The following is a 15,805-nucleotide window of genomic DNA, read 5'->3' on the forward strand; positions in this document are numbered from 1 at the left end:
TATATCCTGTGTTAAATTATCTTTCTAATGGTGTGTAATTTTTTGGTATTATTCTAAAAAAGACTGATGTTATGAGCCATCAAACCTTAGAAATACAAATTTCCTTAAAGCTTCCCACACGTTTGACCCCTAGTATGGTCTCTCAAGTCCCTATGGCTGTAACAGCCTGAACAAAAGAAGCCTTTTTTTAAAAAAGCCCAACCCCAAAGAAAGTGTTTCAAATTAGTTCTACCATTGATTTAATACTTCTGCTGATAAAAATGCCAGCCTGTGTACAAACCCAAGTACACAGAAAACTAAGAGAATTTAGTTCTGTTGCATTAATACCCTGCTTCTCTTCCATTGTGCCAACCCTAGGTGGTTACATCTCAAAAGACACAGCACACAAGGAAAAAGGGTTGGGAGGGGGGAGGAAGAAGAAAGAAACGCAGACACGAATTCTGTATATTCCACCTTCTTTCCGTCATGGAACCCAAGGGGGCATGCATGTGGTTAACCAGACCCAGACCTGCTTAGCTTCATCAAGATGGTGGCCTCAGATGACAGTGAGGGATGAATAGACGGGGACAGAGGCGTTACTAGGGACTTGCCCTCTTAGGAAGGTGAAAGGGCCCCCTCCTCTGGTTGGGAGGGCCCTGGACAGGATGTTGAAGGTTGCATTCTGTCCTTATCCATGTCTTTCCAGGGAAAGGCCAGGTTTGGTGCTTATGACATCAGAATGTAAGATAACCTGTCCTGTTCTCACATTGGCCAGCCAGGTGCTCCTCCTCCTGATTGCAAGAGCGTTCCCACTTTCTGCAATTTCCAGCAGGATTGAGAAGGGCTGCACTTAGGAGGAAGTCAGAGTAGGGTCATGGCAGCCACGGAGCAGGGACCGCAAGCTCTTTAAGAACAGGGCTGGGCTGCCAAATTTGCAGAACTACATCTCCCATCATCCCTGACCAACGGGGGCTGCTGCGAGTTGCAGTCCGGCAGATAATCCAGAGGACCACTGCAGTTCCTGATCCCTGTCTTAGGGAGGAGCTTGCGTTGCCCTGCCTTGCCAAGAGAGAGAGAGAGAGAGAAAGAGAGAGTCTGCTTTACCTTGTCTCCCCCTCAAACGCACATGCTTTCCTTTGGTCCGGCAGCCTTGGAAAATAGATGCAGGAGTACCGAGAGGAAGGCAGATTCTCTGTTGAAAGAGAAGAAGAGGCTGGAAGCCGAGCTGGAGACGGTGTCTAGGAAAACGCACGATGCTTCTGGCCAGCTGGTCCTCATCAGCCAGGAGCTGCTGAAGAAAGAAAGGTCAGTCTCCTCCGTCGGCTTAGCAACACCACCTTCAGCTTCCAACATCTCCTCTTCCAGTTCACCCACTCATCGTTGTCCCACCACCAATTCCCTGGGCTCTGAGGCTTCTTTTTTATAATATTTTATAAATACAATGCAAGTACAATATGGGCATGACTTTAAATTAACACCTTACATTAAAAACCTGACGGTACCAAAGGTTATTCACCAAAGCCAGACTAAACGTCTTTCCTTCTGCAGTGGTGGACGGCAGATGGAGAAGAGTTCCCTACCAGGACAGACTTTGCTTGTGTGCTCAAGACATTGATTCTATATATTTTGCTGCACTGTGTAAAATATGAGCAAGCCAGGGCTGAACTGATATTAACCTTGCTGGTACCTTTCCCAGGAAAATCAGAGGCTCACTATGTCAGGTTCCTATTGGAAGACGGGGCAAACGCTAGAACATTAGCAGTGGCAAAGTTTTTATCAGTGGTTGCAGGAACCAATGATTCCTATCTTTAAGTCTGAACAAAATGCTTGTTTAACCTGGAGGTAGGCTGTCTGAATTGTGCATTGCTTTGTAACAATTTGTTGGCTCTCTGGACCGTAAGATTGATTGACTGATTGATTGATTATAATTTTTTATTAGGTTTTTAATCATTTTATACATATCAAACATAACCTTTTCGAACATTCAAATACAAGGTTCTTTTGAACCTTCGGACCTCCTTCCCTCCCTCCATGGATTCCATGTTTAAATTTAAGTTTCCCGCATCTTTTACCATTATCTACCTATTAATTAACCGTAATTATCATACATAATTCCACATTACAAGTGTCTTTACATCCATGCCAAAGATTTTAACTGTTTACAGTGGTCTTTTCAGTAAATTACAAATTTACTCCAATCTTTAGTAAATACTTGATCTTCCTGGTTTCGAATCTTTCCCGTCTGTTTTGCCATCTCCGCATACTCCCATCAGTTTCATCTGCCATTCTTCTCCTTCCTTCCATCTCTGGGCTAGTAGCATTCTCGCTGCTGCTGTTGTGTACGTAAAAAGTCTTTTATCTTCTCTCGGTAACTCTTCACCTGTTAGACCTAACAAAAAGGCCCTGAGCCGCCTTCCCTTGCTGGTTCCTCAGCTGGTTCCTCTCACCAATCCTCTGTGTCTAACTAGTCCTTGACAATCCTTGAATAGCTGCCTGGCAAAGCTCTCCCCCAGCCTTTGGACAGTGAAAGGGCACAGTGCCGCCAGCAAAACCTCCAATGTTTGTGTGTGTGGAGAGCACTAGCAAAACGTCTGCGATAAAGCCCCCTTGTTGACGTTCTCCTGGCTCTCTCCCGCCAGGAGCCTGAACGAGCTGCGAGCTTTGCTCATGGAAGCCAACCGGCACTCCCCTGGGCCCGAGCGGGACTTGAGTCGCGAGGTGCACAAAGCCGAGTGGAGGATGAAGGAGCAGAAGCTCAAGGACGACATCAAGGGACTCCGGGAAAAGCTGATCGTCCTGGTGAGCTGGTGGAGAGCTGGGCTGGGTGCCCAGAGCATTGGGGGTCTGTGGTGGAGGGCTGAGGGGTGTAGCGAGGGAGGTGCGGTGGGTGCAGACCACCCAGGGTATCACCACTAAGGGTGACAAAATGGTGGGCGGCATTCACAGTGGGGCCTGCAGTGTGCCTGAGCCATGCATCTCTCCTGGGAGTGATGTGGTGGCTTGGGCGCCCACGGGCTAATCGCTGCCCCAAACGGTCCGCCTGTAGGGTGGCTGAGTGAAAGGAGGCAAGAAAACTCCTCTGAGGCCCTGCGGAGTGTCTTGCCCCAGCTGGCCCCACCCCGTGGGTGGCTGGCCCCGCCCCCGGGCACAGGGCACGCACACGGCCCCAGGCCCACCACTGGGAGGGTTGAAGGCTTGAGCCACATGACGCTGGGCTGCTGCAACACTCTCTCTCTCTGGAGCTGCCTTTACAAGTGGCCTGGAAACTTCCATTGACTCAAAAGCCCATTTCTCCCCCTCAGCACCCCTGAGCTTGGGTCCAGTTCATTGATTCGACATGTTGCCAGACTCCAGCACCCATCAGCTCCAGCCATTATGGCCGATGGTCAGGAATGATGAGAGTTGTAGTCCACCAACAACAATTGGAGGGCCTCTGGTTCCCCACAGAATTCCAAGTGCCTCCATTGGCATCTCAGGCCTTTGCAGGAGGGCAACCTGCAGCCTGAACTCATTTTATGAGGCCCCCCCATACACACCATATATTTTAAAGCACACACCCGTCCCAGATTCCTGGGGACCACGGTTTACCCCTCTCAAAAGCTACAGTTCCCACAAATTACCATTTTCGGGTTTCTGTTGGGAAAACCGTGCCTGTTTGAAGTGGTACGACGCTGCTTTAAATGTATTGTGCAGATAGGGCCTAAATTAGGTCCATATTCATTTCAGCGGATCTACTCTTGAGTAAAACTTAGCTGCAGTGATTAGTTAATTAATTGGTTGGATTAGTCAGATGACAACATTGCCCTGGATTAATGTGGCACCAGATTCTGTTTTCTGCATTATCACTTGGTCTTATTCCTATAAAATATCCTTTTAAAAAAATAATCAGATGGCAAGGAGAGTGACTTTTGGTCTTTGCTTTGGTCATGTAGAAGATAGAGGAAACCTCCTTCTCTGTTGCTCCAGATGGGAGGCTTGGACTCAAGGGATGGAATTGCAAGGAGGCAGATGCTGGCTAAACCTGAGAGGTGAATTTTCCCAAAGAGCAGGAGCTGTTGGGTGGTGAAACAGCCTTCCTTGTTGGAAGTGGTGGCTTCTCCTTCTCTGGAGGCATTTAAGCAAGGAAGCCAGGGTTTGCAAGATCTGGCCTTGATCCAGGGATGAGAATAGATGACTCCCTGGGTTCTCATCAAGTGCGTGTTTCTAGTTTTACGGTTGTTGTTCTTTTCAAACAGGGAGGAAGACGCCACCTCAAATACTTCTGCAGCATCATCTAAACTAAAGAATATTCCCTCTCTACTTAAAAAATGATTGATTGGACACTACCAATTATTATAATTGATGAATGCTCGTACAATCAATAATTCTTTTCATGAGACTTTTTAAATCGGGGAGGTAGTAACTCCTCCTGAGTCAGTAAAATGGCAATTTCTTAGTGCCACCCACCTTGTTATGAGAAACATCATAAACTGCTTCTACTCTGTGCTTTTCATTTTACGCTTGACTGCAGAACTCTCTAGTGGTAAAGAGTTGTCTAAAATGCCTGTGGAGCACAACTAGCAACAAACCCAATTTAAATAGTGTTTGAAAGACTCAAAGCGCTTATGGTTTGTTTGTTTGTTTGTTTGCAGTATTAACATGTAATTATCAATACAGTGGTACCTCGGGTTACATACACTTCAGGTTACATACGCTTCAGGTTACAGACTCCAGAAATAGTGCTTCAGGTTAAGAACTTTGCTTCAGGATGAGAACAGAAATCATGCTCCGGCAGCGCAGCAGCAGCAGGAGGCCTCATTAGCTAAAGTGATGCTTCAGGTTAATAACAGTTTCAGGTTAAGTACAGACTTCCGGAACGAATTAAGTACTTAACCCGAGGTACCACTGTAATCTGCACAACAGCCCTGTCTTTCATAGAATCATAGAGTTGGAAGGGACCTTGAGGATCATTAGTCCAGGCATGTCCAAAAGGTCAATTACAATCTACTGGTTGATATCGCGGGGGTGTCTGTGGTCGATTGTGACTCTCCCTGACGTGTTACCCAGGGGGAGCTCAACAACTTTTGTTTCCCCAAAAAAGCTCAACAACTCCGGTCCATTCTCCTATAACAATGGGCAGATCACTGCCTGTTTATTTAAAAGACTGAGTAGATCACAGTCTCTTGGAAGTTGGACGTGCCTGATCTAGTCCAATTCCCTACAATGCAGGAATATGCATTTGTCCCATATAGGGATCGAAAATGCAACCTTAACATTATCAGTACCACACTCCAGCCAACTGAGCTACCCATGGTAACTGAGCAGTGCAGTATTATTATTAATCTCATGTTGAGAGAGAAGAAGTCCCTTGCCTAAGGACCTGTCCCTGAGTGCATGGCAGGAGGCCAGAACTGGTGGCTTCTGGTTTCAGCCTCAGCCCTTTGTCCGCTCTTCAGAAGGTTCCTCCTCCGGGTGAATAGGCCCCAAATGTTCCTGTTCGCTTCTTTATTAAAGAGCTGATTTAATATTTGTTTAAATCTAACCTTTCATATTTTAACGCAATAATACTGTTGTTAATTTTTTTTATCTCCTCCAGGATAAAGAGAAAGCAGTAACAGACCAGCGACGATACTCCCTCATAGACCCTTCGTCCGAGTCCGAAGTCCTCCGGTTGCAGCATCGGCTGGTCAGCACGGAGGACGTCCTGAGGAACGCGCTGGAGCAGGGCCAGCAGATGGAGAAGCTCGTGGAAGCCATGAGAAGCTGCTCTGAGAAAGCACAGGTGGGTGTTCCCCGCCACATGGACTCTCTGTTCTCCCCACCGGGCAGATTCCCTCTTTTTTTCTTTTTTAATTTTTATTTATGCTTTTCAGGTTTATACATTTCACTAATTTCGCAATCATTTTAACATTTCAAAACTTGACTTCCTTCCCCCTCTTTCTGTGGTTCCTTAAATTTATTTTTAATAACTTCTGCATATCCAAACTTAATTTGCTCATTTATTCATCGACTTTAAATATATACTCTGGTCAAACTGCAGGTTATTACAATAATCCTGCCAATGTTCTTATCTGTTTACAATTTATCTTCAAATACTCAATAAACTATTTCCATTCTTTTATAAAAAGTTTGTTATCTTGATTTCTTATTCTTCTGGTAAGTTTTGCCATTTCTGCATATTCCATAAGTTTTTGTATCCATTTTTCCTTTGCTGGGACTTCTGCTTATTGCCATTTCGGGGGCGAGTAACATTCTTGCCGCTGTAGTCGCATAGATGAATAAGTTTCTATACATTTTAGGTGGTTCTGCCCCTATAATTCACAAAAGAAAAGCTTCTGGGTTGTTGTCTTTTACAAATGTTATTTTAAACATTCTTTTCAATTCATTATATATCATTTCCCAGGCAGATTCTCTTGTCACTTTAGCCACAAGTTATTTCAGTTGTGCCTCTTTCTGTAAAGGGGAAGATTGCCATGTCTTTAGCTTATGCCACTTTTTTTCGTAAAATAAGCTTTAATGCTTTTCTCTTTAATCATCTCACATCTGGATTTTTGCAGCACATAAAATCACTGTCTTTCATTGTGCTTTGGCTATTTTTGATGTACCTTCTGATTGCTGTGCGTCCAACTTACCTAATACACCACCCCTCTTTCCACCACTTTTTCCACCCCCACCCCCTTTTCATTTTAGACTATTGGGAATTCCGGATCTGCTAATGGGATCCACCAACAGGAAAAATCTAACAAACAAGAGGTGGGTGATTTGAATCATCTCCCCTGCATGGCTTCCTCGGTTTGCTCTGCTTTTTAAAAAAACACTTGCTGAAATTTACTCACACAATGAGCATAATAGCACTAGTTTTGGGGCAGGGGAAGTTAGAAGAAGAGTTAAGAGGGTCTGTGCGGCCTGTTGGCTCGCAGGTCAGGCCTAGGGCCTTCAAATTCCCCGCTCGGCCATGATGTTCACTGGGTGACTGGGTCACTGTCTGTTACCCTAACCAACCTCACAGGGTTCCTGCGAGGATGAAATGGGGAGCAGAAAGAACCGTTTTCACCGCTATTGAACTGCCTGGAGGAAAAGGGGGGTAGATGTTATGTCGTAATTTTTTTTTAAGGATTACGTTGACCTTTCCAGCATTTGGCAGAACCTTTCGAACTATACCTTCATGAGCCTCGTGGAGGCGTCGTGGAGAGGGTGTCAGAGGAGGAGGAGATTGGGGAATTGAGGCATGGGATTCTGGACCCCGGGAAGAGTCCGATCCTGGGGAGACTCCCAGCAGCGTGAGAGGTGGGGAGCTGGATTCATGGGAAGGAACTGCCCGTCTGCCATCTCACCTGCTGTGACTCAGACGTCTTCCCTTGTCAGCACAGAGCTGAGCTTTTCTGGGGAGGCACTTGGGAATAAACCAGGCAACGGGTGGCTCTGTTGACCTTGTCTCCATCTCCAAGGAAGTGGAGGCAACAGTGCAAAACAGAGCTTGTGTGTTCAACTTCTGTGGAGGACTGCCCACTTCCTTGCCCAGTACCAAACCTCAAGACATCAAGGGGATTTTTTGTTTTTCTGGATGGAAGGAGACTGGTCCAGCTCTTTGGCTAAAACACCTAGGCTAAGCCAAGTGCTTGGAGGCAGCTTTCTCTCATCCAAGTACTAACCAGGCCTGACCCTGCTTAGCTTCTGAGATCAAACGAGATCGGGCATGTTCAGGGTAGTATGGCCATAGACTTGGAGGCAGCTTTCTATGTGTGTGAAGAGTTGGGATTCAGTGATTAAAGAAAGACAACCTGCACATGCTCAGAGATAGTGTCATTCCATTTCAAACTGAAATACAAATGCCACATGGGCAGAAAATAAATTAAGTGGTCTTTTCAAGAGGTCGACAGGGATGGTGAGGGAGTTTGGGAACCGCTGTTCTAACTAATGCCGATTCTGTTTTACATAAACACAACTTTTGTTTTCGGAGGGCAGAACCCCTCGGATGAGATATTGGCGTCAATTGCGAACATGGTCAGATCCGTTCTCTGGGATGTCTCAGTGAGCTTAGAGACGATCGTCGTCGAGCAGCCTGTAAAAAACGGCTTCCCGTAAAATGAAATAAACAATAAACAAACTGCCTTCCTTTCTTTCAGGAGAAGCACTGATGAAGGAACGGAGGTGAAGAGGACTCTATGATGCCAGGATTTGCTCCTGAGAAGAGGCCGGGCAAGAGACGTTGCCCTCCGCCCCCTCCAAGCCCCTCTCCCAGCTTAAAACACCACCTAAGATTATTTTCAGTATTTCCGCTCTATGGACAGGTCTGCGTTCATAGCGCGCTCTCGTAGGCACATCGGTTCACAATTTCCAAGCTGGGCCTGGTTTCCGAAGAGAGCGGTGCAGCAGCTGTGTGTCCGCGGCTGGATTTCTCTGCCGTCGGTTGCAGCGCCCAGTGACTGTTTTTATTGGCCTTGGTCACCTTGTGCCAGTATATTTTTTGGGGGTGTGTGTGTTAACACCCTGCTGCATTGGCTGGCAGAAACTTCTTGTTCCAGCGGCCTGGTGGGAGATGCCCGCAACCTCCTTAGCGACTTCCCGATACACTCGAATGCCCTTGGCGTTCTGCTCCCCCTCGGCCCCCGCCCCCAAGACGGAGGCTCCTCCCTTTTCTGTCCAAACGATTGGCAGGTCAGCAAAACAGTGGCAACTCTCCATCCCAGGATGTTGGCCGTCGAAGGCGGAAGGGCGAGATACCTCCGTGGCCTGCAAAATAGAGACTCTCTCTCTCTCAAGCTCCAGAATGTGGAGACCCTGCTCTTAATAATGTGGGATATAGATGTGCAGGTGGACCTTTCTCGTAACTTATTTTAACTTTGGTAACTGTGGAGTCATTTGGTAATTTGGAATTTATGGAATTGGTGAGGGGTGTGCAGATCTTTGCTGCCCACCCACCCCCGGTGTAGTTTGGCCATCTTGCCTGCCTGGATATCTCTCTACATGAGTTGCCGGTGGGTGGGGTTGCTGTGGTGGTGAACTCTGCAAATCCCTGAAGATGGTTCGGTCTCCCTGTTTATTTCTCTGTCGCTTCACCCAGTTTGCTTTTGAAGTTCTGAAGTGGTTTTCCCAGTAGTCAGAAGGAGGTTTTGCATTGCTCCCCCCACAACACAGGCCCAGTTTATACACTTGGTGGAATCAAGAAATAAAACACTCTCTTTTTGTCCGGAGCTGTACTGCTTTTTGGCAGCTTGGTGTGTCTGCCTAAAACCAACAAAAATTGCATCTCCTCGCATGTAGAAAGCTAGCAGTGAGAGGGGTTCAACCTAATCTTCTCCCTGCCATACTCTCCACCACCCAGCCCTTCTCCCATAGAGCAGCATTTCAAACTCCCACCGTGTAGATTTTAGAACAGGCTTGGGAAGCCTGTGGCTCCCTGGATACTGTTGGGCTACAACTCCCATCATCCTGGACCACTGACCATGCTGGCTAGGGCTGAGGGGAGTTGGAGTCCGGCAGTACACAAAGCGCCCAAGCTCCCCCAGGCCTGCTGTAGAAGCACAGTCCAGGTCACGTATTACCTCTGGATTCTCCGTGTGTATAAACTGGGCCACAGAGATTAATCTGCAAGTTGGAAAGTGTGTGTGTGGTTTTTCTAACACATGAATGCTGGGGTGAGTGTGGTGGTGTCTTGTTTTTCCTCCCCACCGGTTTGAGATTTTGTGGCAACGTTCGCGGGATCAAATCTTGCCACGATAAGCTGGGATCTGCACCAGTTTCGTGCTCCTCCCTTTGAGCAGGGAAAGCAAACCAGGAAGCCACAGTTGACCATAGTGTCCCGTTACGTCCAAACCAGGAAACCATGGTCAATGGCTTCCAGACACGCCAGAACATGAAATCCTGTTTTAGAGTTGGCTTCCAGATCCTGAGCTGTTTGGAAGCCATGAAACAGTTTCCTGGCTAAGATGCAATGGAAAGCTGTGTTCGACGCAGTGACCTTGTGCAAAGGGAATACATGAAGCCCATGCATGTCTCAGCTTATAAACAGAGTCTGGAATATCCGGACATGAAGCATGTGCATTTTGTGTTACGAATTGCTTCTATCTCTCCCCACTCGCAGAGAGATTGACCTCAGTATTAGAAAAAAGCAATATAGGGAATGGTGCCAGACACAGACAACGTCTGGGCTTAAAGCAAGAGATAGGAAGAGGCCTCCAAGACACAGTTGCCCCGTCCCCTGAATGTAACTTGAACTCGGGACCCTGTGAGCTCTAAAAGTGGTTTGGGTGAGCACTTCCACCACCACCACCCCTTGCCCACTGGTAGTAGGTTCATGTGGCTTTTTCTCAGCCTGACCACCAGAATCTGGCAAATCAGAGAGTAGCTGCAAGGCAGATGTGCCCGTGGTCACTGCCACCATTCAGAACCTCTGTCCCAAGCCAAGGAATCGAGAAGAGTAGCAAGCCAGGGTGTTGTGGGAGCGGGCAGTGGCGTAGCGTGGGTTGTCAGCACCCGGGGCAAGGCAAGTAATTTGCGCCCCCTAACCTGTGGATTTGCGCCCCCTAACCCTAACCCCCAGATGTTGCGCCCAGTGCAGCCGGCCCCCCCTGCACCCCCCACGCTACGCCACTGGGAGCAGGGACGACGACACATGCCATTGGACTCTCCATGCTGGCTGCAACCGAAAGGAGTCACGATTGGATGAATTTTGGGGTGTTGTGGCTTTGCCCATCCCTGGACCAGTTCAAGGGAAGATTTCGCCTGCCTGTTCAACAAGTGTGGGTGTTACTTAAAACCTAGCAGGGCTGGCACCTCTAGCACCCGGAATGAAAGGCTCCTATAAATGAGGGTGCTGAACCTCAGAAACATGATTCTAGATTCAGGTAGATAGCCGTGTTGGTCTGACACAGTCAAAATAAATTAAAAAATTAAAAATTATCCAGTAGCACCTTAGAGACCAACTAAGTTTTTTCAGGGTACTGTGGTACCTCGGGTTAAGTACATAATTCGTTCTGGAAGTCCGTTCTTAATCTGAAACCATTCTTAACCTAAGGTACCACTTTAGCTAATGGGGCCTCCTGCTGCCGCCGTGCGATTTCTGTTCTCATCCTGAAGCAAAGTTCTTAACCCGAGGTACTATTTCTGGGTTAGCAGAGTCTGTAACCTGGAGTGTCTGTAACCTGAAGCATCTGTAACCTGAGGTACCACTGTATAAGCTTTTCGTGTGGTATCTGAAGAAGTGTGCATGCGCACGAAAGCTTATAACCAGAACAAACTTACGTTGGTCTCTAAGGTGCAACTGGACAATTTTTAATTTTTTAAAAAAGATTTATTTCAACTCAGAAACATGGCAAGCCAACAGTGTCCCTCCTCCCCAATGGATTACAGGCTGAGCTCATATGCCAAAAGCATGCCACCCCAGCTCCTAATCTAGTTTGTTGATGTCAACGCAGTCCCTGCCACAACAGCTTGACCCAGGCATAGGCAAACTCAGCACTCCAGATGTTTTGGGACTACAACTCTCATCATCCCCGACCACTGGTCCTGTTAGCTAGGGATTATGGGAGTTGTAGTCCCAAAACATCTGGAGGGCCGAGTTTGCCTGTGCTTGGCTTGACCCCTCTTCTCCCCATCGTTTTGGCCCAGCTCTTTATTTATCCCCCCCTCGTTTTTTAAAAGCAACTTGACTTTGTTTCTTTCAGGTACGTCACTAACCACTAAAATATTTCCAGATGCTTTTTTTGGAGGGGTGAACTCCTTGTTGCAGATTTGTTCCTAATGCAGTCGGTTCACAACCCCTGACGGTTCAGTTCCGTGTCCCTAACAGCTCCTTCGATCGGCAAAGGAAAAGCCCTTCTCCTCTAGACTTCCAGGAGAAGCAGGATGGAGCAATGCAAGGCCAGAGTTTCAGAACTGCACAGAGCTCTAAATCAGTAGCCCTCTCTGACTCAGGGCCCGGGGCAATAGGAAATGTGGAGAAGCCCTAAGCCTGGAATGCAAACAAGGCCTTTTCTCCAGACTATCTTCTCAGGCCCTGCCAGTAGTCACAGACTGAAGGCTCTTTCTCACTCCCCTCTACCTTAGTTCAGCCCTAGACTCATTGTCTGCCTTGGACATCCAGCGATGGGGAGCGCGAGACTCCAGGTGAAGAAGCAGTTTCTGGGAATCGCTGTGGAGGGACATCTTGGCTGGCAGGGTTGGAGGGCCTAGTCTTCCACAGAGGAAAAGAACCTATGGTCCTCCAGAGTTTGGTGGACTGCAGCTCCATCATCTCTGGCTGTTGGTTATGCTAGCTGGGGATGGAGCTGTTCAGAAGGCCACAGGTTCTCCATCTGTGGACCTAGCAACTCCATGGTTCTTCTGATGGAACTCATCTAGAGCTGCTACACAAAGTGAGCGTACCAGCATCACATAACGTGGACCTCTTTTGAGGATCCCAGTAAGGAATGCCTGAGGGAGCACAGCAGAATTTCTTGCCCGGGCAACATTGCTGTTTTCCACGATAAAAGCACGAATAGCCAACCTGGTGCCCTCCCGCTAATGTTGGACTCCATCTCCCATCAGCCCCAGCCAGCATAGCCAATGCTCAGGAATGATGGGAGTTGCAGTCGAACATCTGGAGGGCATTGTGTTGTCTATACCCCTAAACGTACACTGTGCCAATACCTGTAGTATTAGGAAGAAAGGGTGTGAAGAAACATCTATATTTTTCGTCTGCTGTTTTGAGGTATTCTTGCGAAACGTTTGCACGTCAAGGCATGGTTTGGTAAGAATAGCCGACCAAAACAGTTGACCAAAATGACCAGAACTGCCTTTGCCAACCTGGTGCCCTCAATATGTTATTGGACTCTGCCAACTCCCATCAGCCCCAGCTAGTTTTGTAGAGTTGTGGTTCAAAACTTCTGGAGGGCACCAAGATGGGGGGAAATGACTCAAATATAACTTCTGTGAGATCTTGGTTCAGAATAACATGGGAACTTTTGTTATAGGTTCCGAGGGTTGGGGGGGGGAGGACCTATTCTCATGGAGCTACAATTCCCCTCAGAGAGATACACCATTCCCAGAGTTCCTTGGGAAGAGAGGGATCAGTTGCTTGAACTACTTTGAGGCGATTTGTAGCTCTGTGAGGAGACTAAGGGACCTCCTGACAACTCTCAGCACCCACAACAAACCAGAGTTCCCAAAATTCTTTGCGGGGAAGCCATGACCAATCAAAGTGGTGTCTTAGTGCTGAAATGAATGGTTTGAGTGTGGTCTTCATTGGTCTTCAAGTGGACCTCTGACAAAGCACCCCGTGTTGCTTCTCAGTTTTGTTTTGATGAATTGCTTCTATTTATGGATGGGCAGAAACAGATGTAAATTCTTCTCCATCATCTCCCCCATTCATGCCATTTCTCTGTGCTTTCCGATGGATTTATCCACAGGGCCTTTTTGGGGGAAGCCCCATTCCAAGGACAGCTCACGCTTCCCACCCAAGCTCTGAAGGCCTCATTCCCAGAGTACCGGCACCTTTCCCCCCCCTAGAAACAAAGCGCTGTGCAAATCTATTCAAGACCAAGGGTAGGGAACCTCTGTGGCCCTTCCCAGATGTTTCTGGACTACAACTCCCATTGGCCATGCTGGCTGGGGCTGATAGGTACTGCATGTCCAACAACATCTGGAGGGTCAGAGGGTCTGCTTCCCTGGATCATTCGCCCGCCCCAAAGATATTTTCGCACACAGGGCCAGTATCTGCTCACCTTTTGTGTACACACCCTTCATCAGGAGCTGAAGGAGGGACCTGAATAAATTCATAAAGGGATGTAATGCTTAATTTATTTTTTTCCAACCATTTTGCTGTGTGAGCAGGAAAAGCCTTAGGGGTCTGTGAGTGCAAGAATCAAAATATAAGGCCAGTTACAGAGAGTGAAGGAAGAGACACACACCCTGTCGAGAATCTAGAGCAGGGTTTCCCAAACTTGGGTCTCCAGCTGTGTGTTTTTTTTTTAGACTACAACTCCCATCATCCCTAGCTAGCAGGACCAGTGGTCAGGGATGATGGGAACTGTAGTCCAAAAACAGCTGGAGGGCTGAGTTTGGGAAACCCTGCTCTAGAAGGCCAAATTATTTTCTCTGTAAGGATCAAGAGGACTGGATAGCTCAGTTGGTTAGCACATGGTGCTGGCAACACCAAGGTTGCAGGTTCGATCTTCTTGTAGGACAGCTGCATTGTGGGGGTTGGACTAGATGATCCTCAGGGTCCCTTCCAACCCTGATTCTATGACCTATAGGAAGGACTCTGTGAACCCGGCTTTGCCAAGCTTGGTGCTTTCCAGATTGCTTTGAACCACAACTCCCAACCACCTGGAAGGCACCGGGTTGGTGAAAACACTTAGAAAACATTCAGAGGCAACGCCAAGCGCTGTGTGTTGTCTCCTTTCGTTAAGGCACAACACTACACCCTGAAAGCCAAATACAGGAGGCCACAGGTTGCAAAGAGGTGGCCGTGACTCACCACCCTTCCTGGTCCTCTCCCTTTAGTTGAGGATGCCAACCAAATACATGCATGTTGTCAACTTCACACCAAGACAAAAGCCGCGGTACCAACACACGTCCTAATGGAAAGCTTTCCAGCAAGTCAGCACTTAAATCTGTTACGGATCTCTTAATAAATCCACTAAACGAACAAAGCCAACTTGTCGGCCTTCTGAGCAGAGCCAGAATTAAGCCGATACTAGATGTACAAATAAATTAAAATACGGATAACCTTTTACCCTTGTGGTATGTATTCCAATTTTGTAGTTTTAGTCACTTTTTTGGCTATCGAATTTTGTTAGAGAAAGAAAAATCAGTTTGACAGCTAATGTCCTATTTTGTTATCGGCTTAATTTTTTCCTTTTCCTTTTTTTTCTCTCTGTACAAAAGCTTTACAGATGGGAGTCTATTAAGTGTAACTACTTCTACAGATTATGTATTCATGTATCGCAGGCCCTGCGACAGGCTTGCTAAAGTGTGATGAGCTCATACTAAACCAATAAAACTTGTTGCGGAAGAGAAGCCCCCCTGTTTTCCCTGTGGTCCCTTCTCTAAGATGACACAAAACAGGAAGGAGTTGCACAGATGGACATTAGAAAATGAGCTAAATTCTCGAAATGTATTTGACTTTTAAAAACAATTACAGTGATACCTCAGGTTAAGTACTTAATTCATTCTGGAGGTCCGTACTTAACCTGAAACTGTTCTTAACCTGAAGCACCACTTTAGCTAATGGGGCCTCCTGCTGCCGCGCCGCCGCCGGAGCATGATTTCTGTTCTCATCCTGAAGCAAAGTTCTTAACCTGAAGCACTGTTTCTGGGTTAACGGAGTCTGTAACCTGAAGCGTATGTAACCTGAAGCATATGTAACCTGAGGTACCACTGTATAAAGAGAAAGTAGGTTAAAATTCAAAGCACTTTCCTCTTCCTGACCCAATTCTATACCTTTCCAAACTTCCACTAGGTGGCTATCTTTTTCTCTTACCCAGGAGAACTTTTTCCCTCTGCCTTGACCTATATTTCCTTGAAGAAGCTCTGGGACAGCTCAGTTGGCAGAGCACGAGACTCTTAATCCCAGGGTTGTGAGTTCAAGTCCCGCATTGGGTAAAAAAAATTCCTGCATTGCAGGGGTTGGACTAGATGACCGTGATGGTTCCTTCCAGCTCTGTGCTCCTTTCCAAACTCCTGTTTTACTCCCTCATATGGCATGGTAGAAGAAATGGCCATTCTGCTAAAGTCCCAGGACCTCCATACCATCAGTATTTTGCAGGAGAGATCCAAACACACATTGGAACTTTAAGTCTGTGCAACTGAAGTGGATCAAAGCAGTTCTTTTTGAGTTGTTGTTTTTTTGCTGTTTGGAAAGCGA

At 47.1% G+C, this 15,805-nt stretch overlaps 1 protein-coding gene across 5 annotated transcripts in view; it reads left to right on the forward strand.

The window, feature by feature from the left end:
* CLIP2 (CAP-Gly domain containing linker protein 2) overlaps window positions 1–14,958 on the forward strand; it is a 79,672-nt gene extending 64,714 nt beyond the window's left edge. For 4 of the 5 annotated variants that reach the window (XM_081172906.1, XM_081172909.1, XM_081172908.1 and 1 more), the window contains 6 exons: window positions 1,128–1,284; window positions 2,619–2,778; window positions 5,555–5,740; window positions 6,649–6,711; window positions 8,085–10,409; window positions 10,562–14,958. In XM_081172906.1, the coding sequence (XP_081029032.1) occupies window positions 1,128–1,284; window positions 2,619–2,778; window positions 5,555–5,740; window positions 6,649–6,711; window positions 8,085–8,096 (578 nt within the window). In that variant the 3' untranslated portion in view covers window positions 8,097–10,409; window positions 10,562–14,958. Of the gene's footprint in view, window positions 1–1,127; window positions 1,285–2,618; window positions 2,779–5,554; window positions 5,741–6,648; window positions 6,712–8,084; window positions 10,410–10,561 lie in introns of those variants that run through there. The other variant, XM_081172910.1, reaches the window with a different exon arrangement.
* The last annotated feature ends 847 nt before the right edge of the window (window positions 14,959–15,805 follow it).

This window comes from Podarcis bocagei (assembly GCF_964188305.1).
Source record: "Podarcis bocagei genome assembly, chromosome: 15".
Lineage (NCBI taxonomy): Eukaryota > Metazoa > Chordata > Lepidosauria > Squamata > Lacertidae > Podarcis > Podarcis bocagei.